A 26,255-nucleotide genomic window follows, 5' to 3' on the forward strand; every position below is an offset into this window, starting at 1 on the left:
GAGAGGGGTGTGGGGGGAATGTGTTGAGTCCCATATTGGCTAAGAAGGAAAATTGTACTTCTCATATGGTCTTAAACAGTCCTCGCCTCTGGAGCTAGTTTTTGGGGTTGAGTTAGGCCCAAGGTCCACTTTCTTATCAATTCGCCATTTTCCAACTAGGCTTGTATTATGCAAGACGAATCTGTTGGCATTAGGTAGCAATGTAGTGTTGTATCACAAGAACAAAGGAAAGGAAAAGAAAATCCTGGACAGCACAATAACGAGCACAAAAATGTTCTTTTAAATCAGCAAAACCTCTATCACAATTCAACAACCTGCATAATGTCCCAAATGACATTTGGAGTAAAAGGCTTAAAACTAACAGAAATAAGATAATCTGTATGAGCTTAAAACATGAATCGACTTAAAAAGGATGGACAACATTTCCATCCCGAGGAAAAACCAACTGAAAATTTTGGGGACAAACACTTGTAAAGAATGAAGTCAATGTATCTCTTTTCACGAGCATTGAGATGCTTCATCTGAGAAGTGATCGTGTAAAATGCTCGCGAGCCGTTGCCAAAGCTTGACTGATTGTCTGAAAATTATAGAACACACCAAACATGCAGGTTAATAGCTACGCAACATGAGAATAAATATCTCCGGAGTATAATGATCGCTGTAGCTCTTTTAATATGTAATAAGTAGGTTCCTTTTTAGGTACTAAAAACAGTAGAAACCAAAAGAGTAAAGAGGTAATGAGGTTTTCAACTAGAATATGTGAGGAACTTCAGAAACTGAGAGTTCACTTGCCAAAGAAACAACTCAAGAGAATGATGTTTTGCATGAGATTTTCAAAACAAGTTACCCACTCAACAATTTTAGAGTAAAGAACACTTTGCATGATATTTGGGTTTATCAAGAGAGACCTTTTCCAAACAAAGTAAGATAAATGCTTTATATTTTAATTTCACTGAGAATTTTGCTACAGAAAAATTAGATTAGTCTCCCAAGAAAAAATATCGGATATAACGAATACAACGTAAGTTTTGGACAAAGGGATAGTTAATTGATTGAATGAATACAACCTAAAGAATTGTCTCACTTTTGTTTGTTCTCCGGGCAATTAGAATTACAGAGATGGCTCATGAAATTGACATGATTCGGACGTTCTAAAGTAACCCTATAGAAAGGGTTGCCTCCTAAAAGGTTCTAACTGAGCTCAGGGAATCAGATGTCTTAAACCATCGCCCGACCAGCAAAACAATGTTTCAATCTTGAAAACCAGGGTCCATAGAGGAACCTGATTTCTAGACCTTCAAAGGAAGGGGTTGTCATTCTATTGGTCCAAGAGGCCTAATATCATACTTCTACGATCACCCATCATATTCCCCAGGTCCTCTCAGAACTTAAATCTCCAAAAGAATGAATATTGTCTAAAATATGATTCAGCAAATATAAAGAATTGTTGGTTACCTGCTCGGAAATGGGTGACCCATCATCCATATTATGACTAGCAACTTTGCCACCAATGACACTACCATCTGTTTCAAGAATCATCCTGCCAGATTATTCAATAACAAAAAAAAGTTTTAGGTAAAAGTTCTCCCATGTAAAGAGTTACTGGGTAAAAAAGAGGAAGTAGCTTACGTGATTCAGAGAATATGAATAAACAAACTAATTGTTAATTTTTTACCTATATTATCTTTATCTAATAAGAGGACTACGCCTCTATCAGAACACTTGAGGTATGCTTTCTGAATTTCCTATCAGGATGAGGAGCATTTGAACCAAAATGCTTCTACTATAGTTCTGACATGTACCTTTATTTATGCAAATCACTAACACCCCATTAATCTGTTGGCTAAAAGAAGAAAAAAGAAATCAAAAGGGTGGGGTGGTTGGGTTAAAACTTGGGTTTGGCAAAAGGGATGCAGTTATATTGGGCACAAACATTATCGGAGAGTCGCTTAAACTTTAGTAGCCAAACCAATATACATCCTCCAACTGATTCAGCTTTCACTTAAAGAAAACTTTCTGCTTGATCCAATTTCCATGAAGTCCCCCCCCCCCCCCCCACACACACACACACACCAACACACACACACACACACACAAAAAAAACACCAGAAAGCAATGGAGCAAGAGTATGACAGTCAAGTCTGACAAAGATAAAACCGTCATGAACTATGTTACTACCCCTTGCCCTTGTTTCCATCTCCTCTCTTTTTTTTTTTTTTTTTTTTTGTGGTGGGGTGGGGGGTTAAATAAAAGAAGAAGATACGGAAATGCAAACTATTTATTGAGGCAGTTAGGAAATGAACACGTGACAGTTGTGTGTGTTAGTTAGTTAGGAAGTTTTTAATTATTGTTAGAAAGTTGTTAGATTAGTAATGCGTGTTAGTTAGATGGTTAGTGGGTTTTTAGCTCTAGTATAAATATTGTATATTGTACAGCATTTCAGTTAGTAAAAAGAGAAAAACTGATTCTCTCCCTCTCGTCTCCTTCCTCTGTTATCATTCTTCCATAGCTGAAGCTCAAAACTCAGCTTGCATGGCTGTTTAGCACAGCTTTCCTCATGGTATCAGAGCAGAGAGGTCATTAATATGGACCTAACCTCATCTATCTTAGCTTAGTTTCCGGGATTCATTTTTAATTCTGTAGTTTCATCTTCTCTTCTGCGAATCTAGGGCACGAATTGAAGAGATCCTAAAATGGCGACTGTTGATGGTACATTGCCAAAAAATCTAAGTCACAATCATCCTCTATTCCTACACTCGACACACAATTCAAGAGTTGTTTTGATTTCAGTGCAATTTACAGGATCAAACAATTACTCTGCGTGTATTGCGATATTAGGTCGCAACAAAATAGGATTCATTGAAGGCACCTGTAAGAAGGAAGATTACGGTACGAATTTGACAGATATGTGGGAGATATGCAATGCGATTGTCCTCTCGTGGATAATGAACTGTGTATCGAGTGATTTGCTAAGTGGAATTGTGTATTCCTCAAATGCATGTGCTGTTTGGAAGGATTTGAAAGAGAGATTTGATAAAGTCAATGGTTCTAGAATTCTCCAGTTACACAGGGCTATAGCTACTGCGAGTTAAGGAACAAGCTCAATTGCAACTTATTTCTCAAAGTTGCGTGAACTTTGGGCTGAATTTGATTGTTTGGCACCAACTCCTGGTTGTGATTGCCCAAGTCAAGTGAATATGAGGTTTTTATGCGTAGGCAGAAGATATTGCAGTTCCTTATGGGGCTCAATGAGACATATGAAGGCAGACCTGGACATTAGACTCTGGCACAGAAGGCTTGGACATGCTTTAGCAGGAGCACTAAAGCAACTTTTTTCATTAGTCTATAATGAATGTAAAGGAAAGATAGACAACTGTAATGTGTGTCCTTTAGCTAAACATTGCAAGCTGTCATTTAGCATAAGCAGTAGTAGAGTTGAAGATGTGTTTCACTTGTTACATGTTGATGTATGGGGACCATATGTTGTGCAAACCTTTGATGGTAACAAACTGTTTTTGACAATTGTTGATGATCATTCAAGAATGTCTTGGGTTTACTTGTTGAAATTGAAAAGGGATGTGTTGATTTTACTGAGAAATCTTTTAAAGTTAGTTCAGACTCAATTCAATAGACAAGTTAAAGTGATAGAACTGATAATGAGATAGAATTTGTAAGTGAGGCATGTAGCAAGTTGTTCCAGTCGAATGGAATCATTCACCAGAGGACATGTGTTTATACGCAGCAGCAGAATGGAATTGCTGAAAGAAAGCACAGACATGTCTGGAGATAGCAAGAGCCATGAGATTTCAAGGACACATACCTTTGAGATTTTGGGGACACTGTGTGCTGGCAGCAGTGTATGTCATTAATAGATTACCATCAAGTGTAAGTATTTAACTTATCCGATTTTCTCTCTCTACTTTCTTAAGCTCTCAGGCACACTCCCCGAGGAGTCTGAGAACAAGGAATCTTGAGACTCCATAAACATCATTAGCATGCCTATTCAATTCCGACCACCCCTCTGAAAACAGCTCCGACAAAGAACCTTTCACGCGCCCCCACGCGCAGCTCGTTCCGGCGAGACAAATGCCACGCGCCGGCGCGTGAGCAACATCCCGACCACTTTTCAAAATTTTCTTGTTGGACAGCCCGCTCACTGGGTAATTCCGAGCACATCCATACAATCTTTTCTGAATTCCGACAACTTTTATTTTTTCCGGTGGCGGGGAACCCTTCTCTGTCCAGATTTCTGGTTTCTGTTCTTTTTTTTCAGGTTTTCTAGCTCACTGTGATAATTTCCAAACAACCTCTATAATTTCATAACCTGAGCAGCTGGTTAGTACAATATGGGAGACAACAGGATATATTTCAACGCAGGATTCAAATCTTTTGACATCACCAGATGGAACTCCAACAAAGACACATGGTTTGAATGGGTGGAGAGAAGCCGCAACATGATGAGAAGATCATCCATGGGTAGAAAGGCAATGGAATGGATCTGCTTTGCACTTAAAGAAGCGTAACAGATCAAAACAATCTAGTGAAGAGATGGAAGTACAAGGAGCAAATGACAAAACATTTCTGTACTAGGAAATTTAACGCTCATGGAAGATATATGAGTATTCTGTCACTGAAGGGAAAAGGGAGGTCAGTGATCATAATCCCAGAGTTAACTTTGAATTTTGGCTGGAAAGACATAGCAGCTAAGATAGAAAAATTCATTTATCAGACCACCAAGCTGAATTCCATAGTACCACTCAGAAACACTGTGGACAATTTCCCTCATGCCCAAGAAGTTAAGGAGAGTAAAAGGCAATCCAATACCCTTCGAGAGGCAAGGGTCAGCACGAACAATGGCGATATCTTTGTTTTGGAACCTACTGGAGGAGAGGACACAGGTCTACTAAAAAGATGCATTATCGGGTTTTTTTGGGAAAGAAATCAATGAGAGACCCACTTTAGCAGACATAAGGCGATGGGCTAGTGCTTCATGGAACAAAGCATATGGAGTAAACATGTACGAAATGACAGGCAACATGTTTCTTTTTGAATTTCCAAACAGATTCATGGCGGAGCAAAGTTTGCAAGGAGAATGGAGATGGAAAAAGTTCAAGCTTCATCTGGAATGGTGGAATCATACTGCTAGATGCATTCCAAACTCACAAATTGAGGAAACATGCTGGATTAGAGCCATGGGGATTCCTTTACATCTATGGTCACAAAAGATCTTCAAAGAAATAGGAGATCTCTGTGGAGGATGGTTAGCTACTGAAGAAGAAACTGATCTCAAAAATCAATCTTAAGTGGGCAAGAATCAAAATTGCTGGTGATGGCAGAAAGACTCCCAATGAGGTTGGGATTGAAAGAGACCGTATCAAATTTTTCATCCTAATCTGGGCTGAAAGTCAGACAAGATATGAGCTGAAGACGCAAGAAAACGAACAATGTTTTGAAATAGAGAGATATTTGAACAATCAAGTGGGGTGCACCATATGGCAAAACACTGATAAAGGAAAGGCAAGTGGGCAACTTACACAAGGTTCGAGTTCGATGAATCAGAGCAGTAAAGTGACAAACAACGAGCTGAAATCCTATGACTCTGATTTGGCTGCACAAGTCATTTTTAATGATCTCTCGTGTGAGGTTTCTGATGATATTAGGCTGAAGCCTTATATTGAGGAAATGGCGCTGAAGCCTTATATTGAGGAAATGGGAGGACCTTCTTACTTGGGGGCAAAAGAGTCCTCTCCAGGGGATCCAATCCCCAATGAAAATCTTGAAAAATATGCCAAAGGCAACACTTATCAGTTGCAGTCAGCCAGAAGGTGGAGTAGAGATAGCAAGACTGAAACAGAAGGCAGGGGAGCAAAACATAAACACAAATATGGGGAATGATCATGTTGGAAGTGCTTTGGAACATCTAAAGCAATTTAGCTCTATCCAAGATTGGGAAATCGAGGAGGTGAATCCTATAGCAGTTCAGCAACACAATCCAGTAATGGATAAAGACATGGATGCAACACTATGGGTCCATCAAAATATGATCAAATTGGGGAAAATGTTTGGAGTAGATTTTCAAGGCCATGAAGAAGAAGCACTGGAGTTGTTAATGCAAATTGACAGCTGCAGACAGGTAAGAAGGGTGGAGACAGAGTTGGAGGTGAAGAAACAAAGATTCAAAGGATCACTGGAATTAAAAGGGTTAATTTCTTTTGATGTCAAATTCAAGAGTGACGGGAAAAGGAGTAGGGGAAGAGATCTATCAATCATTCAATATGAAGATCAAAGTAGGAATGTAAGGGGATTAAACGATAAGAAGAAAAGGGAGATCATAAAAAGTCAAGTGCAGAATTGGAGGGCAGACATTATATGCATGCAAGAGACAAAAGTGGAGGGAGATATCGAGGAAATAGTCAGGCAAATATGGGGTGGTAGATGGGTGAGGTATGCAAGTTTAGAAGCTAGCGGCACGAAAGGGGGGATTTTGTTATTATGGGATTGCAGAGTATGGAAAGGGGAGGTGTTACAGACTGGTGCATACACTTTGACTTGCAAGTTTGACGTTCTTTTACAGAATTTTCAATGTCACATAACAGAAGTGTACGCCCCAAATTGTAGAATAGAAAGGAAAAAAGTATGGAGAGAAATTGGTGCAGTGAGGGGATTGATGGAAGGTCCTTGGGCGGTTTGTGGCGATTTTAACGTTACAAGGTACCCTTCTGAAAAACGGGAATGTTCAAGGAGGTCCAGAGCGATGGTGGAGTTCTCGGATTTTATAGAAGATATGGAGTTGATAGATCTAAGACTTGAAGGAGGCAACTATACTTGGTTCAAAGGGGACAATCATACAGCGGCTTCAAGAATTGATAGATTTCTCATTTCAGAAGAATGGGATGTAAGCTTCAGAAACATTAAGCAAACTATCCAACAAAGGTTGATTTCGGACCATTCACCTGTGGCTCTATACTGTGGTGCGTGGGAACAAGCTAAATCATACTTTAAGTTTGAAAATTAGTGGCTGAATGTGGAAGGTTTTGATGACAGAATTAGAGAGTGGTGGGTATCTTTTGAATTCTCAGGAAGACCTGATTACATTTTAGCTTGCAAGTTAAAAGCTCTCAAGGGCAAGCTAAAAGAATGGAGCAGAAGTTATGAAGGTAATTTGGGACTGCAAAAATCAAAATTGCTAAGTCAACTAGCAGATTTTGAGACAACACAACAACTAAGAGCGCTGACAGAGGAGGAATGAGTGAGGAAAGCAGCTACTCTAATGGAGATTGAGGAACAACTCAAGAATGAAGAAATTGCATGGAGACAAAAGTCAAGAGCTCTGTGGCTCGAAGAAGGGGATAGGAATACAAAAAATTTCCATCGCACTGCAAATGCACACAAGAGAAACAACAACATTGATCAAATAATGATTCGACATGAAGTAGTCGAGGATCCAGAAAGAATAGAGAATGAGATCACTGAATTCTACAAGGAGTTATACACAGAACCTGAACAGTGGAGACCAACGGTCAATTTCGAAAATAGTTCAAGCATTTCTGAATCAGAAAGGGAGTCTTTACAGAGTAACTTTGAGGAACAAGAAGTGTTGAGCAGTCTGAAGATGTGTGCAAGTGACAAAGCTCCAGGTCCAGATGGATACACAATGGGTTTTTTTCAGAAAGTGTTGGGACATTTTGAAGGAAGATATCATGACGGTCTTTAACAACTTCCATTCACAGGAGATGTTTGAGAAAAGCTTCAATGCAACATATATAGCTTTGATTCCAAAGAAGACAGGTGCGAAAGAATTGAGAGATTTCAGACCGATCAGTCTGATAGGGAGCTTCTACAAATTGCTCTCAAAAGTCTTAACTGAAAGACTTAAGAGGGTGGTTGGGAAAATTGTCGATGCTCAACAAATGGCGTTCATCAAAGGAAGACAAATAACTGATGCAGTGTTGATTGCAAACGAAGCTGTGGACTCAAGAATAAAAAAGAACCTGGAATCTTATGCAAATTAGATATCGAGAAGGCCTATGATCATGTGAATTGGAGCTTCCTACTAAAAATGTTAGAACTAATGAGTTTTGGGCAAAAATGGATTAGATGGATGAAATTTTGCATATCTACTTTGAAATTCTCCATTCTCATAAATGGATGTCCTAAAGGTTATTTTCATTCACACAGAGGTCTAAGACAAGGTGATCCTTTATCTCCCTTTCTATTCATTATAGCCATGGAAGGATTGAACAACATGATCAAAACAACTAAAGTCAGTGGATGGGTTAAAGGTTTTGAGGTAAACAGGAGTGGGGCTAACAATCTAGTGATGATATGCTGATGATACTCTAGTCTTCTGTGATGCTGAAAAAGACCAACTTAGATTTTTAAGGATCATTTTGGTTTTATTTGAGGGAGTCTCAGGATTACACATTAACTGGAGAAAGAGCAATATTTTTCCCATTAATGAAGTTAACAACATGGAGCAACTGACACAGATATTGGGAGGAGAAGTTGGGTCCCTACCAACTGTTTACCTTGGGATGCCTCTTGGTGCAAGATCCAAATCAAAAGAAATCTGGAATTCAGTCATAGAAAAGTGTGAGAAGAAGTTGTCAAGATGGAAATCGCAATACCTATCATTGAGGGGTAGGCTAGTTCTAATCAACTCAGTATTAGACTCACTACCTACTTACATGATGTCTTTGTTCCCAATTCCAGCAGGCATTTTACAGAGATTGGACAAACTCCGAAGATCATTCCTTTGGCAAGGTAATAAGGAGAAAAAGGTCTTCCATTTAGTTAAATGGAAGGCATTCACAATGGATAAAAAACAAGGTGGATTGGGGATAAGGAATTTGAAGAATCAAAGCAAGGCTCTTAGAATTAAATGGTTATGGAAGTACTCTCAAGAACCCCAATCTTTATGGGGCAAAGTGATCAAAGCAAAGTATGGTGAAGAAAATAACTGGGTGTCAAAAAAAGTCAGAACATCATATGGAGTAAGTGTGTGGAAATCCATCAGAGAACTTTGGCCTATAATGAAGAATCACTCCTCCATAAGAGTGAACAACGGAAGGAACACATCATTTTGGAATGATAACTGGTTAAGAATTGGAAGCTTAAAGGAAAGATACCCAGATATGTTTGGTTTAGCACAAAACCAGCATAAGACAGTAGCTGATATGAGGAGTCATCAAGGATGGGAAATTGCTCTAAGAAGACAGTTGAATGACTGGGAGATAACAAGATTAGCTGACCTTTACAAAGAGCTGGAAGCATTTACAGGATTACAGGAAGGTTTGGATTCAATATGGTGGAAGAGGCACAACAGAGGGGTTTACCGAGTGAAGGATGCATATAAGATTTTGAATCATAATAACCAACAGGTAGACACATGGCATTGGAAACATATATGGAAAACAAAGATTTCATACAAGGTAGCTTGCTTCACTTGGCTACTAGCAAAGGAAGCGGTATTAACCCAGGATAATCTCATAAAAAGGGGAATTTCTCTGTGTTCAAGATGTTTTCTGTGTGGGGAAAATGCAGAAACTGTCACCCATTTGTTTCTACATTGCAAGATTACAGACCAACTATGGAAAATCTTTATTAGTCTTAGGGGTATTTCATGGTCAATGCCATACAGGCTTAAAGATGTCCTTTATAGCTGGGAAGAAGCTGGAGCTGAAGCAACTAGTAGAGATAGATGGAGGACTGTACCGGCTTGTATTTGGTGGACAGTTTGGAGGGAAAGGAACACTAGATGTTTTGAAGATAGAAGCAATCCAGTGCAGAAGATCAAACTCAATTGTATTCTTCTTTTTTGTTTTTGGTGCAAACAGATGTACACAGAAGATACATTGACAATCATAGACATACTAGGATCTTGCTAGGTCTCAAATTAGAACATCTCCAAATCCTCTCCATGTAAATTTGGTTTTCAGTGCAACCTATGTACTGATATTTATAATATATACAATAGATACCAATTCAAAAAAAAAGATTATCATCAAGTGTATTAGCGGGGAAAAATCCTTTTGAAGTGTTTCACAAGAGGAAGCCAAACATTGAACGTATAAGGACTATTGGTTGTTTGTGTTTTGCAAAGAGAATGAATGTGCATGACAAGTTTGACGCTAGAGCAACAGCAGCAGATTTAATGGTCTATTCAGAAGTCACAAAGGGTTATATCTTGTATGATTATCTAAGCACTGTTTCTTTGTAAATAGGAATGTTGTCTTTAAGGAGTCCTTGTTTCCTTTCAAGTATCAGAGACAAGAGAAGCAACATCTGTTTGTAGACATGGAATTTGCAGCACATGATGCAGCAACCAACCCACCACTTGATACAACAGTCCATTCACTAGCTCTCAATATTGAAGAGCAGGTTGTTCTTGATGATATTCCAGGAGTAACTGATGAGGAAGAAAGCATGACCCTGACAGATCATGTTCATCACCAACATTTCATTGATGGGGAGACAGAACAAATGGCTAATAAAGTACAAGGCAATGATATAGAGGGCACTAGGAAGTCCACTAGAGACAAACGAGTACCAGTTTGGATGACTGACTATGTGACCGCAGCTGCACTAGATCAGTCACCTAAACCTTATTCCATTTGCAACTATGTTTGCTATGATGGATTGAAGCCAGCTTATCATAACTGCTTGGGAGCTTTCTCAGCTGTTGTTGAACCTAAGACATTCCATGAAGCATCCAAAGACAAGAAGTGGATTGAAACCATGAAGGCAGAAATTCAAGCATTAGAAGACAACAAGACATGAGAATTGGTGGCATTACCAGCAGGGAAAACTACCATAGGTTGCAGATGGGTTTACAAGGCAAAGTACAAAGTTAATAGGGATATTGAGAGGTTCAAGGCACGCTTGGTAGCTAAGGGATATAGCCAGAAAGAAGGTTTGGACTATCATGGAACATTTTCTCCGGTTGTAAAAATGGTTACAGTCCGAGCAGTAATTTCTGTTGCAGCTACTGAAGGGTGGCATATACATCAAATGGATGTATATAATGCCTTCCTTCAAGGGGACCTATATGATGAAGTATACATGAAGCTACCTAAGGGATTTGTCAGCCAAGGGGAGAATGAAGGCAAGGTATGTAGGCTTGTCAAATCCCTATATGGGATGAAACAAGCAAGCAGGCCGTGGAATGTCAAATTAACTGAGGCACTGATTCATCAAGGATTTGTGCAAAGTTCCCTAGATTATTCCCTGTTTACAATGAAGCAAGACAGAAAAATAGTGGTCATCCTTGTATATGTGGATGACATGCTAATTACTGGTAATGATCTGGTGCTCATGGAAGAAATCAAGAAGCAATTACATCAGTCCTTCAAGCTTAAGGATTTGGGTGAGTTGAAGTATTTCTTGAGTATTGAGTTTTGTAGATCTCACAGAGGAATCATGATGAACCAAAGAAAGAATAGCCTGGAGCTTATATCGGAAATGGGGTTGAGTGCAGCTAAGCCAAGCTGGACATCTTTGGATTGCAATCAAAAACTCACAACTACTGAACTGGATGAAGTTGCAGGATCAAGTAGTGATGAACCACTAGAAGACAAAGGACAGTATCAAAGGTTGATTGGCAAGTTGTTGTATCTAACATTGACCAGGCTAGACATTGCCTTTGCTGTTAAGACACTTAGTCAATTTATGCAAAATCCAAAAAGATCACATTGGGAAGCAGCCATAAGGTTAGTTAAATATGTGAAGAGGGAACCAGGATTAGGCATCATGATGAGCAGCAACAAGAAGAACACCTTGACTGCATTTTGTGATGCTGATTGGGCATCTTGTCCAAACACAGAAAATCTGAAATAGGTTTTATTGTGAAACATGGAGATTCATTAGTTGCATGGAAATCAAAGAAGCAGAGTACAGTGTCCAAGAGCTCAGCAGAAGCAGAGTACAGAAGCATGGCTCCAGTGGTTTCAGGGTTGATATGGTTAATAGGGGTGTTCAAGGAGCTGGGAGCAGAAGTAGAATTGCTAGTTTTGCTGCACTGTGATAGTAAAGCTACATTGCAGATAGCAACAAACCTAGTGTATCATGAGAGAACAAAACATATTGAGATAGATTGTCATTTCATTAAGGAAAAAGTAAGAGAGAAAAGCTCTGACTTGGGAAATGTGCAATTTTACTTTTCTCTTTCCGATGGCCATCTCCGGCCCCTTTTCCAGTTGATTTTTTCTTCTCTATTATGGATAAGAAGATTTCCTTCCCAGCAGGAGGGAAATTTTTTGATCTAATAATCACTAACTTGAATGTTAACAGATGGTTCTTATTAGTAGAAAGCAGCCAACGCTTCACAAGCAGCCTAAAGATCGACGAGGATAATCTCAAATGGGTCTGCGAGCAGCTTCAACAAGCTTCAATGGGTACAGGCATGCAGACGCTAGGAGCAAAAGATTCAAGCTTACACCTATAGAGTAAATCAGAACTTCAACCGTTATGGTCACTTTGTAAGGATTGAAGCATGGCTTGGGGATAAGAAATCATGGGTGATAATTCCAGAAGAGGGGTATAATACTGGGTGGAAAGATATAGCAGGAAAAATTCTGCAATTTCTGGGTAATCATCGCATCACCATACATCTTTGGTTAGATGGAACAAAAAACACCATTTTTTGTGGCTAACATAAATTTGGATTTATGGGCCCTATATATATACAATACATATCCTACTCCTAATACATACAGGATTAAGGTTATTTACTACTATTTATACAATGAAACTAACACTCCCCCTCAAGCTGGTGCATATAAATCATATGTACCGAGCTTGTTACATATATAACTAATACGAGGACCAGTGAGGGACTTGGTGAAAATATCAGCAAGCTGATCATTCGACTTCACAAATTTTGTAGCAATATCTCCCGAGAGTATCTTTTCTCTAACAAAGTGACAGTCAATCTCGATGTGTTTAGTTCTCTCATGGAACACTGGATTTGACGCAATATGAAGAGCAGCTTGATTATCACACACAAGTCTCATCTGACTAATCTCACCAAATTTCAACTCCTTGAGCAACTGTTTGATCCAAATTAGCTCACATGTGGCCATAGCCATTGCTCGATATTCTGCTTCTGCACTAGGCCGAGCAACCACATTCTGTTTCTTGCTCTTCCAAGACACCAAATTTCCTCCTACTAAGACACAATATCCAGACGTAGAACGTCTATCAGAAGGTGATCCTGTCCAATCAGCATCTAAGTATTCAACGATCTGCTCATGGCCTCGATCTTCAAACAATAAGCCTTTGCCTGGAGCTGATTTTATATACCGAAGAATGCGGACAACTGCATCCCAATGACTATCACAGGGAGAATCCATAAACTGACTCACAACACTCACAGAAAAGGAAATATCAGGTCTAGTCACTGTGAGGTAATTTAATTTACCAACCAACCGCCTATATCTTGCAGGATCGCTAAGAGGCTACCCCTATCCTGGCAGAAGTTTAGAATTCGGATCCATCGGAGTGTCAACAGGTCTACAACCTGTCATTCTTGTCTCCTCGAGAATATCTAAGGCATACTTCCGTTGTGAGATCACAATACCTGAGCTAGATTGAGCGACCTCAATACCCAGAAAATACTTTAATCTGCCCAGATCCTTAGGCTGAAAGTGCTGAAAGAGATGTTGCTTCAACTTACTAATACCATCCTGATCATTGCCGGTAATAACGATATCGTCAACATAAACGACCAGGTAAATACAGAGATTTGAAGCAGAATGTCGATAAAAAAACAGAGTGACCAGCTTCACTACGAGTCATGCCAAACTCCTGAATAACTGTGCTGAACTTACCAAACCAGGCTCGAGGAGACTGCTTTAGACCATAGAGGGACCGGCGCAACCGACATACAAGGCCACTAGACTCCCCCTGAGCAACAAAACCAGGTGGTTGCTCCATATAAACCTCATCCTCAAGTTCACCGTGAAGAAAAGCATTCTTAATGTCCAACTGATAGAGAGGCCAATGGCGAACAGCAGCCATGGATAGAAAAAGGCGGACTGATGCAATTTTAGCCACGGGAGAGAAAGTATCACTGTAATCGAGTCCAAATATCTGAGTATATCCTTTGGCAACAAGACGAGCCTTAAGTCGATCAACCTGGCCATTTGGACCAACTTTGACTGCATACACCCAACGACAACCAACAGTCGATTTACCTGAAGGAAAAGGAACAAGCTCCCAAGTACCACTCGTATGTAAAGCAGACATCTCGTCAATCATTGTCTGTCGCCATCCGGGATGAGACAATGCTTCATCTGTAGACTTAGGGATGGAAACAGAGGACAAAGATGACACAAATGCACAATCGGATGATGAGAGACGATGGTAACTTAAACAGATATAATGAGGATTAGGATTAAGTGTGGACCATATACATTTTTGTAGTGCAATCGGTTGATTAAAAGGAGACAAGTCCGCAGTATTAGTAGGGTCAGGTGCAGGACGTGAATCAGTTGGGCCTGATGCTAGGGGCAGACAACGATGACAAGTCAGGAGTGGTGGAGCTGTAGAAGGTTGAACTGGACTAGGTGGTGGTACTGGAGCTATAGTTGGTGGAACTGGACTAGGTGGTGGCACTGGACTCGCTGGTGACACTGGAGCTATAGGTGGTGGAGCTGTAATTGGAACTGTAGGCGGTGGAGCTATGGAGGAAGATGAATGGGAGATAGGGACTGAATCTCCAAAAGAAGGAACATGTAGCACCTCAGAAATATCTAAGTGATTAACTGGACCTGTGAAGTATGATTGGGTTTCAAAGAAGGTAACATCAGCAGACATAAGAAATCACTGAAGATCAGGAGAATAACATCGATATCCCTTTTGCGTTCTCGAGTAACCCAGAAATAGGCACTTAAGAGCACGAGGAGCTAACTTATCTTTTCCTGGAGCAAGGTCATGAACAAAGCACGTACTCCCAAAGACATGGGGTGGAAGAGAGAACAAAGGTAAGTGGGGAAACAGGACAGAGAATGGAATTTGATTTTGGATAGCTGAAGATGGCATACGATTAATAAGATAACAAGATGTAAGAACTGCATCCCCCCAAAAACGCAGCGGAACATGAGATTGTATGAGTAGGGTACGGGCAGTTTCAATAAGATGTCTATTCTTTCTTTCAGCTACCCCATTTTGTTGGGATGTGTACGGACAAGATGTTTGATGAATAATCCCATGGGAGTTCATAAACTGTTGAAATGGGGAAGACAAATACTCTAGGGCATTATCACTACGAAATATGCGGATAGAAATCTCAAATTGATTTTGAATTTCAGCATGGAAGATCTGGAAAATAGAAAACAACTCAAATCGATTTTTCATCAAAAATATCCAAGTGCACCTGGAATAATCATCAATGAAACTGACAAAGTAGCGGAATCCTAAGGTAGAACTAACCCGACTAGGACCCCAAACATCTTAATGGACTAAAGTAAAAGGTGACTCTGCTCGATTGTCAAGACGCCGCGGGAAATGGGAGCGGGTATGCTTACCGAGCTGACACGACTCACACTCTAGAGTGGACAAGTGAGATAAGCCAAGTACCATTTTCTGAAGTTTTGACAAACTGGAATGTCCTAACCATTTATGTAATAAATCTGGTGAATCAGTAACGGGAGAAGTAATTGGAGGAAAACAAGATGCGAGTCCATGTGATTTGGCAAGGATAAGGTAATAAAGTTCATCTGATTCACGTCCGGTACCAATGATCCGCCTTGTACTGCGTTCCTGTATAAAAACAAGGTCATCAAGAAATAAAACAGTAAATTTAAGTGATTTGGCTAAGCGACTAATGGCTATGAGATTAAAAGGACTACCAGGAACATAAAGAACTGAGTCTAAAGGTAAGGAAGGAAGTGGACTTGCTTGACCTATAGCAGTTGCCATGGCTTGAGACCCATTGGCCATTGTGACTGTTGGAAGAGATTGAGAATATGAGATACTAGTGAAAAGAGATTTGTTACCAGAAATATGATCAGATGCACCTGGATCAATTACCCAAGACTCAGAAGGTGAAGATTGGGAGACACCAGTCATGCTACTATTTGTTGGAACAACGGAGGTTAATCCTGAAGATGTCTGTTTATGTGCTTTGTACTGAAAGAACTTAATATAATCCGGTAAAGAAACCATCTGGATTGAATTTATTGCATTTAATCCAATAGATTGTGAGTTAAAGGCTTCAGATACGAATTCCATTATAATATCGTGCCGGAAAAAGCATAAAATTGCTGGGGATCACTGTTCACGCCGGAAAAATCACTGTAACTCGCCGGAAAATTCCAAAGTTGTCGGAATCTGTCGATAATAGTATCAATGGACTCGGAATTGCAAGGAGATGAAGCTGTCCTGAAGAAATTTTTTCAAAATCTGAGCGGAAGGGGTCACACAGACGCGCCGCCGGAAACAGTTCTCTGACAGGCGCATGACAGCGCGTGGCTAACTATTTTCTGGTGATTCTTTTGGGTTTTGGTTGGATCTCTCTTGGGAACCTTGTGGTGGTGTTGGATTTTGCACGAGACTGATAATTACTGACTTTGACGCAATTAGTCACTTAGATCACCAGAAAATTGCACGGTGACTGAGTTCTTTCTTCCCGGATATCGCTGGAATGACGCACAACGATCTCTTCTCACCGATGCTCTGATACCATGTGAGAAAGCACAGGAAAAAATATATTATTGATTAAAAAATGACAATGATACAATGAGCCCTATATATACAATACATATCCTACTCCTAATACATATGGGATTAGGGTTATTTACTACTATTTATACAATGAAACTAACAATTGCACTAAGCCAGAAGTATTATACGTTGAAGCTGCTAGCAAGGAAGAATGGTCAGAACAAGGTTCAAGAGGGAAAGCTGTGGTGGAGGATAATATGGTGAAAATCATACCAGAAGCAAGCAACAGAGATCAAAAATGGGTTAGAGCCTTTGGTATCCTGTTACATGTCTGGTCAGAAAGCACCTTCCGGTCTATCGGGGAATTATGTGGAGGCTTTGTTGGAATTGACATGGATACAAAATCAAGAACATATTTGATATGGGCACGGATCTGCGTGAAAGAATCGTTGGCAGAGATTCCAAGCAAGGTGGAGGTAGAAGTGGGTGATTGGAGATATGAAATAGCAATCTTACCAGATGAGTACGTACGAATCACCGGAAAAAAGGTCGACGTTTCTCTAAAGGGGATGGGTCAGGGAAAGGACATCTCGAACCCCACCAAACCTATTGTCAAGTCTATTGACAAGCATGTGGAGGATCACGTGGGGGTCAGACCTAGCAGGGATTCAAAATTGATGGACAGCTTTTGCAAAGAACCGACTGGTTCAATTCTCATTTAAACCGGATAATGCTGGGCCTTCGGGTACGAAAAGTTTGGACCAGACATACTATTCTAAAAGTCCAAAAAACAAGGGAAAGGGAAATGAGGAATTTGTTTATAAAAGGCCCAAACAAATTTGGAAATATAAAGGCCCAATTACCACTACACCAACCCATAGCCAACCTATTATATTACCCACTCCTCATATCAAATCCTCGTCAATTTTTCACCAACCAAAAGATACAGAACAACACTTGGAAGCGGGTGATGAAGCAGAGGAAAGGAGTTACCCTCTCCTTCTACCTGGGCCAACTATGGGGATCACTTCACCATTGGTAAGTGACACTGATTCTGCGCATTCTTCTCTCTCTTTCAGCGACTGTCCATCTCTCCCATGGTACGACTCTGAAGACCAGAGAATTCAGAATCCTTTTATAATTGAAACATCCAAGTGGACCAAATTGGTGATGGGAAAGCATGCAAGGTGTTTGGAATTAACGTAAAGGGTTTTGAGGATGAAATCTTCGACATGATTATGAGAATGGAACAAAGAAGGCAACAACAACTGGTACTCAATAAAGCAAGGGATAAGGGCAAGAAAACAAAGAAGACGAAGAGAGAAACTGAAGCCAAGAGATTGATTTGCTCGGTGAATTATGATGGGGTGAGAAGAAGAACAGAGGTAGGAAATACCAATCATTTTCTGGATGAAAGTTAAGATTTTGACCTGGAACATAAGGGGGTTGAATAACAATGGGAAGAGGGACACTCTTAAATCATTAATCAGTGAGTGGAAACCAGATGTTCTCTGTCTTCAAGAAACTAAATTAGAAGAGTGGAACAGATTCTTAGCCGGGCAGATTTGGGGACACAGATGAGTCGATTGGGCTGAACTCAAAGCTAGTGGTACTAGGGGCAGGATCATCATCATGTGGGATAGAAGACAGTGGAATTGCTCTCAAATACAGCAGGGGACTTACTCTATCTCTTGTATGTTGGAAAGTCTAAATGAGGTCTTCAGTTGGTGCTTTACAGGGGTCTATGGGCCGCACACTAACATTGAAAGGAAACAGTTGTGGAATGAACTTGGAGCTATAAGAGGGATTTGGCCTGATCAATGGGTGATAAGGGGTGATTTTAATGCATGCAGATTCGAAAATGAGAGACTAATTTGTGTGAGAAGATCCGGGGCCATGCGAAAATTTTCAAATGTAATTCAGGATCTTTGCTTGGTGGATCTTCCTTTACAAGGGGCTTTTTACACATGGACTAGAGGGGAGGACACCATTCAAGCATCTAGAATAGATAGATTTTTTATCTCAAATGAATGGAATGATTCCTTCAGCAAAATCAATCAAATTGCTCTCCCTAATGTCATCTCTTATCACATTCCACTCATGCTAGAATGTGATGATTGGAACACTAACCCTTCTTACTTTAAATTTGAGAACATGTGGTCGGGGATGGAGGGCTTCATGGATAAAGTCAAGGCATGGTGGCAGAGCTATGCAGTCAATGGCAATCCCGACTTTATTCTTACTCAAAAACTCAAGCTACTCAAAAAAGATCTTACCATCTGGAATAAGGAGGAATTGGGATTGATAGGGCTTAAGAAAAGAAAAGCACTAGAAGACCTTCTCACATTGCAACAGAACACCGAAGGTAGAACACAAACTCAGGAAGAGAAAGAGAAGTTCATAAGCATAAAAATGGAAGTGGAACAAATGGCCAAAGCAGAAGAAGTATCATGGAGGCAAAAATCAAGATGCCTATGGCTCAAAGAAGGCGACAGGAACACAGTTTTTTCAGAAAATGGCTAATTCCAACAGAAGATCAAATGGAATTGACAAACTCAAAGTAGGGGATGAAATTACAAAAGACAAAGATCTCATCAAGGGTGAAATTCTTAGTTTCTATCAGCAACTCTACACAGAAAATGAGAATTGGAGACCTACAGCAAGGTTTGATGATGTTGCAATCACAGGGGAAGAAAAAGTGTGGCTGGAGAGAACATTTACAGAAGAGGAGGTTATAGCAGTCATTAAAGAGTGTGCTCCAGACAAAGCTCCAGGTCCAGATGGTTACACCATGGCATTTTATCAGAAATCATGGGAGATAATTAAAGAAGATATAATGGGAGCACTCCAACACTTTCACCAGAATGGCCAAATGGTCGGGTCATGCAACGCCTCTTTTATTGCACTGATTCCCAAGAAGAAAGGTGCAATAGAACTCAAGGACTATAAACCTATCAGCTTAATTGGAAGTGTATACAAGATTGCCTCCAAAATTCTAGTAGAAAGACTGAAAAGAGTGATTGAGAAACCTGTCTCAGGGCATCAAAATGCATTCATCAAAACAAGACAAATCACTGATGTTGCACTAATTGCTAATGAGGTACTAGACTGGAGACAGAAATCAGAGCAGCCAGGTCTCCTTTTCAAACTTGATATTGAAAAATTTGACCAGCTAAACTGGTATTACCAATTCAATATTCTTAGGAAGATGGGGTTTGGTGCAGGTTGGATCAGGTGGATCAAGTTTTGTGTAACAACTGTGAAGTATTCAGCTCTTGTCAATGGAGGTCCTGTTGGGTTCTTCTCCCCACATAAAGGATTAAGACAAGGGGATCCCCTCTCACCCTTTTTGTTCATTTTGGCAATGGAAGGCCTTAGCAAAATGCTTGACAAAGCAAACCAAATACACTGGTTGGAGGGTTTCAAAGTGGAAAGTTCTGTTGGAAGCTCAATTAGTGTCTCTCATCTCTTGTATGCAGATGACACACTTATTTTCTGTGGAGCTGATAGGTCACAAGTGCTCTATCTTAACCTCACACTCATGATTTTGAAGCTATATCCGGCCTCCACATGAACAGATTGAAGAGCACTATTTACCCTGTAAACACAGTCCCAAATATGGAGGAGCTAGCAGGGCTAATGGGTTGCAATGTGGGATCTTTTCCCACAACATATTTGGGTCTACCACTTGGAGCCAAAGTCAAGTCACCAGATATCTGGAATGGTATAGTAGAGAAATTTGAAAAAAGGCTTGAAACTTGGTAAAGGCAGTATCTTTCACTAGGGGGCAGAATAACACTCATTAACAGTGTCCTGGACAGCATACCAACATACTTCATGTCTCTATTTCCTATACCAGCCAGGGTGCAGAAAAGGCTAGACAAAATTAGAAGAAACTTTATGTGGGAAGGGAATAGTCAATACAACAAATTTCATCTGGTGAAATGGCCAAGAGTGATTCCGCCAAAGGAGCATGGAGGATTGGGCATAAAAGACCTAGCATTGCACAACAAGAGCATGCTAATGAAGTGGCATTGGAGGTATAACATTGAGAACACTGGGATGTGGAAAGATGTTATCATGGCAAAGTATGGGGTGCAGAGTCAATGGTGCACCAAACAGAGCAGGTTACCACATGGCACTAGTCCCTGGAAGCATATCTCAAGCCCATGGGGTGAATTAAAGGTCAACTATTCAATAAAGCTAGGGAATGGAGCACATGTACCATTCTGGAAGGATAAGTGGTCAGGGAACCAGACTCTGAAAGAAGACTACCCAAATTTATATCTCATAGCTAGCAATCAAAACTCCACAGTGAGTCAAATATGGCACAACAACTCATGGGACCTACAAACAAGGAGAAACTTACAGGACTGGGAGCTAAATGACTATCTGGAGCTTCAATCTAAGCTAGTAGGGGTCACTATCAAACCTCAAGAGAGAGACAAACTATTATGGGATGGCCAACATGATGGGATATTCACTGTCAAGAAAGGTTATGCACATTTGTGCTCGAACAAGGAGTTGATTGACAACTGGCCATGGAAACTCATCTAGAGAACTAAACTTCCACCTAAAGTAATTGGCTTCACTTGGATAACCTTATATGAAGCATGTCTCACTCAAGATAATCTAAGTCGAAGGAACATCTACATAGTGAATAGGTGCTACATGTGTCAGATAAAGGCAGAGAGTGTGAGGCATCTTTTTCTCCATTGTGCAGTTGCAGCAGATTTGTAGAGTATGTTTTTCTCAATTTTTGGACTAGCCTGGGCATGCCTAATAGTATTAAAGAGGCCTACGAAAGTTGATGGTCTTGGAGAGTTGGCAAATCCATCAAAAAAACTTGGCTCTTGATCCCCGCTTCTATTTTCTGGTGTATATGGACTGAAAGGAATAGCAGATGTTTTGATGGGATATCAACTCCAAACCATGCTCTTAAAGCTAAATGTTTATTGAACCTTTTTACTTGGCTTAATCAGGTACCTGTATCTAGTTGTGTTCATTTTTTGGACTGTGTCTGCTCCTTAGTTTTAACATAGGTTTATTTTTGTTTTTGTTTATGAGCAGACACACTCTAGTTACTTGTACTCTCATTTGCTATGCATCTTCTTGATGCTTTTAAAGAAATTCTCTTACTTCATCAGAACAAATAGATTGCCATTTCATTAGAGAAAAAATTCAAAAGGGACTGATCAGAACAGTACATATAGGCTCGAGAGATCAACTAGCAGATATACTCACTAAAGGGCTTGCAAGATAACATGAATTCTTGATGTCCAAGCTAGGAGTGTTGAATGCACCTACCAGCTTGAGGTGAGTATTGAGGCAGTTAGGAAATGAACATGTGACAGTTGTGTGTGTTACTTAGTTAGGGAGTTTTTAATTATTATTAGAAAGTTGTTAGATTAGTAATGAGTGTTAGTTAGATGGTTAGTGGGTGTTTTAGCTCTAGTATAAATATTGTATTGTACAGCATTTCAGTTAGTGAAAAGAGAACTGATTCTCTCCCTCTCGCCTCCTTCCTCTGTTATCATTCTTCCATAGCTGAAGCTCAAAACTCAGTTTGCGTGGCTGTTTAGCACAGCTTTCTTCACTATTGAAAGCAGTAAGACTCTACGGCAAATTACACCACAGGATATTGGAAGAACGCTATCTTCCACTGGCCTAGATAATTATTTTGATCTGTGTCATTAATCATCATCTAGTATTCAACAGACTACTTTCTCCTGGCTCAAAATACCATCTGAGCCATGGAGGAAGGGGTGTTGAACAGAGTACGCACCCAAATCCTAAAGTATGAAAGCTAGTTACCTCTAGTCTATTGTACTGTCATTCAATCTAATCTTAGATGCATCCCTCTATACAGCAAGAACAACTTTTGAAGCAAAGACTTATTTGCAGAGGATGCAGTACTTAAGCAGCACGAGATGACAGAAATAAATTGCTCAAGTGAATTGTTAAATAATGATGTGTAAGAGCTTCTAGCAGAACAAATGGAAAAGAGAGAAACAGAAAAGCAAAATTGAACAAGTGAGATGCTCAGTGAAAGAAAACACTGTAAATGCTGTTAGGACATCATTAGAGAACCGAATCGCTTACCCTCCATCCACAATCTCATCTAGGCACAGAAGAACCAAATCTAAGTTCTCAAGAGCCTCTCTCTGCTCAACATTACTCCTGCAACAATTGAATGATAGTTAGACAGCAAGCGTGCACATCTGAGAAGATTACACTACAAGACTCAAAGATAGTTTTAAAGATTTGGCCCATTGTACCTGAGGAGAAGGGTAACTGCATCAAAGAAGCCCTGGAGAACAGTGGCTAAAATTAGTTCACTTTCATCATCACCTCCCGTTACAAAGAAGTGAAGGTCTTGCACAAACTTATAGACAACAATGTTATTATCAAACATTGCTATCTCAGCTGCAGATCAATACTTCAAAAAGTAAGTAAAAAGAATGAAAATTAGAGAATCCTACTAAAATGAGATCCCCAATACACGAATATAAAGAACTGACTTTGTTCCTCATTTACAAAGTAAACTAGAATGCAAAAAAAGAAGGTCCAATAAACATAAAAACCCATTTCTCATGGTTAAAGAAAATTAATTAAGTAAACACAATTTCAGCACCAGATTATTTGGTAATGGAACAAAAGCAAAGACTTTTCATAAGCATACAAATATGCAGTCATAAATATCAAAGAGAAACCATAAGGTTGAGCAGTACCTTCAGTGCGAGCATTTGTCTTTTGAGTCTTGGTAAAAATAGCCTTCTCAAAAGCATGCTTGGCACTGTTTGCCGGCCAGTCATCGCAGTAGTACTTAATAGCTACACGCTTTCCTTCCGAATCCAAAAGAAGTATATTCTTGACCACAGGGCAAGAACCCTACAGCAATCATATGATCATTCTACCATGAGTAACCATTAACCCAATGTTTGGGGAAGGGGAAGCTAGTAAGGAGCAAGGAGGTTCAATTGAATCCACTTCATCAGAAATTTGTCCCAACTATGACATTCAAGTATTTTTCTGAATCCCCTTATATAAATTCCTAGCCCGGCAACTGATTGTCTCCGCATTCAAATTTCAGTAATTTACATTCTTTAGCATGCATTTCTCGTGACATTGACAGATGCAAATATACAAGCGAGCTACTTTCCACTTGGACAATATATATACACACAGTTAAAAGAATTTAAATATATGGTTTTTATGCTAAGTTCACACACATTTTCAAAAATACAGTGTTATCTCGCATCAAGTTAAGAATGATGGGATCAGATCACTTTTAACCCGTTTTGGACAAGATTTGATCAGGTAAGTGACACGTAACAACTACAGAAAAAAAAAAGACGCTATATATTCATACATGAGCGTATGTCGCGCGAGTGGTATCTGAACTGTGCAATGATTATAAAATGATGAGCTAGATCAGCTAATATTACCCCAAGATTTCATTATTTGTTTTCTCTTTTGATGATTAATCAACCAACGATTAGCTAAATCCAATCAATTATACACAGATAAGATACGTAATACGAGTGAACAGAAACATGTAGAAATAATTCGAGAATCGCGCATTGTGATCGACTAATAAATAGATACCAGATCTTTGAACTTAATTGAAGAAATTAAAGTTTTTTTAAAGGGAAATAAAACTGCAAAAGCAAGTAAAGGGGGGAAAAGGAAGAAGACGTACGTAATGGAGAGGAAACGCCATTGATGGAAGAAGTGATTCACAGAAGAAATTGTTCCGTCTTGATTTGGAAGCTTAACTGTTGGCTGGTAAACAGTTATTGTATTTTTATTTTTAGTAAACAGGAAATTACATCTAATTTTTAGCCTTAATTCTTTTTACCTTCACTTGTTCTAATCCATCGAAAAAATGTAAGGTCAAAATTTAGAAGTATTACCATAGATAGAGGTGTCAAATAAGCGGTTTGAGCTTATTTTGGACAGGTTAAAATGGATTACTTGAGTTGAAATGGACCGAGCTAAGATAAATTAAAATTTGGGTCATAGTCAATCCTCCCAACTTTTATCAAGCTTTAATTAATACTATATATTAATTTTTTATGAATTTTTTAATTACGGAATAAGACTTTTTTTTGTTATAGTCATAACTCATATGTAATGTCAAACAATAAATATAATTTAAAGATATTTTGGTAAAATTACTCATAGATCAATTTAGATAAAAAAAATCAGCGTAACTGTAAATGGGCTGGGTCAAGATGGGTTGAGTTCAACAAATATACGAGTTGAGCAGGTCATATTTTTCTGGGTCAACTTTGACATCTCTATCCATAGAGCAAGCGAGTTGTAACATTTATTAAACTTGAAGTTCTGCAAACGCGATCAAAAAAATAATAGTAACACTGAAATATTCCCTTTTGTACAAATCACTCTTTTAATAAAAGGAATTTTTACCTCCTATAGCAAAGGTTAACACCTTATTTATTTTAAATAATACCATTTTAAAAAATTATATTCTATAGAGACTTTTTAATATTTATAGCAAAATATCTAATTTTGGTTATCTCCTACCCCTAAGCCACTAAATACGCTATTCAGTTACACTATTTTCTTTCTCTCTCTATTTTACTTTGCGGCAATTTGCACAAACAAAAGAGCAGACCGGGTACCCACGAAGAGAAGTCGGGATGGCAACGTCGACCGGCAAAACAGGCAGCAACAGCAGAGATGGTTCAACGAAAACGATAGTGGCTGATCAAATCACTCAGTCCATTCAGTCCACCTCCAATCTCCTCCATCTCATGCTTCAGTCCTCTTTTGCCCTTGTCCTCTTGTCCTTTTAGCTATGTTTCCAATTTTATTCCACAAAAGAGTACTCTTCTACAAATAATCGGCACCCTACTATGCAATTGCATCGATCAGCTTCTGCTACTGATACATCCAATTTTGCTATGCCTGCTATCTTTGGCATAGGGTCTCCAATGGCTGCATATACATACATGTTGGGAACAGTGAGATTCAGGGTTTTTGCTCGACGACATTAGGGTTTGTTCTTGAAGAAAGACGACGGAGTTTGGGGTTGAGCAACTTGATTTTTTGTTAATATATTCAATATATTTTCAATGTATCACGCTGTTTTTTCATATATTTCATTGTATTCATTGTCTTTTTTTCCATTGTAATTCAATGTATCTCGTTGTATTCCATGTATTTCATTACATTCACTATCTTTTTTTTCCATTGTATTTTAATATAATGTATTCATGTATTCAGATGTATTATATAATTTTTCCGAAGATTGCTATGTTTTTGGGGTATTTTTCGGTTGATAATCTTTTTTTATAACTAAAAATACAAAATTTGTGTGTTGTAATTGAGTTTGTTGAGTTATATTAGGAGTCTATTATGTTAATTGATTCACTTTCCGTTTAAAAACAATGTAATTCCCTGTTTCACATCGTGAATACAGTCGAATACAATAATCTATCCAGTTGTAATCTCATGTTTCATGCCATGAATACAGTCGAATACACTCGAATATAACAACTGATTAGCTGGACTTCCCTGATTCACGCCTATTTTTGCTACTGTATTCATGAATATAATAGCTTAAA

At 39.2% G+C, this 26,255-nt stretch overlaps 1 protein-coding gene across 1 annotated transcript; it reads right to left on the bottom strand.

Moving 5' to 3' along the window:
* Positions 1-261: 261 nt before the first annotated feature.
* LOC107797738 (coatomer subunit zeta-1-like) lies at positions 262-24,490 on the bottom strand. The gene is made up of 6 exons (XM_075240852.1): positions 24,365-24,490; positions 23,394-23,553; positions 22,941-23,088; positions 22,765-22,842; positions 1,456-1,540; positions 262-577 (listed from the first exon to the last, which is right to left on the bottom strand). The coding sequence occupies exons 1-6, from the start codon at positions 24,383-24,385 to the stop codon at positions 518-520; spliced, it is 552 nt and encodes a 183-aa protein (XP_075096953.1). The 5' UTR covers positions 24,386-24,490; the 3' UTR covers positions 262-517.
* Between the last annotated feature and the right edge of the window lie 1,765 nt (positions 24,491-26,255).

The sequence above is a fragment of the Nicotiana tabacum genome, chromosome 20 (assembly GCF_000715075.1).
Source record: "Nicotiana tabacum cultivar K326 chromosome 20, ASM71507v2, whole genome shotgun sequence".
NCBI classification, from domain to species: domain Eukaryota; kingdom Viridiplantae; phylum Streptophyta; class Magnoliopsida; order Solanales; family Solanaceae; genus Nicotiana; species Nicotiana tabacum.

Coding starts and splice junctions, on each gene's coding strand:
- LOC107797738 (XM_075240852.1), bottom strand. CDS start 24,385: ATGGCGTTTCCTCTCCATTAC. Junction 23,089..23,393: donor GACAAATGCTCGCACTGAAG/GTACTGCTCAAC, acceptor ATTGATCTGCAG/CTGAGATAGCAATGTTTGAT. Junction 1,541..22,764: donor GATGAGATTGTGGATGGAGG/GTAAGCGATTCG, acceptor ATAATCTGGCAG/GATGATTCTTGAAACAGATG.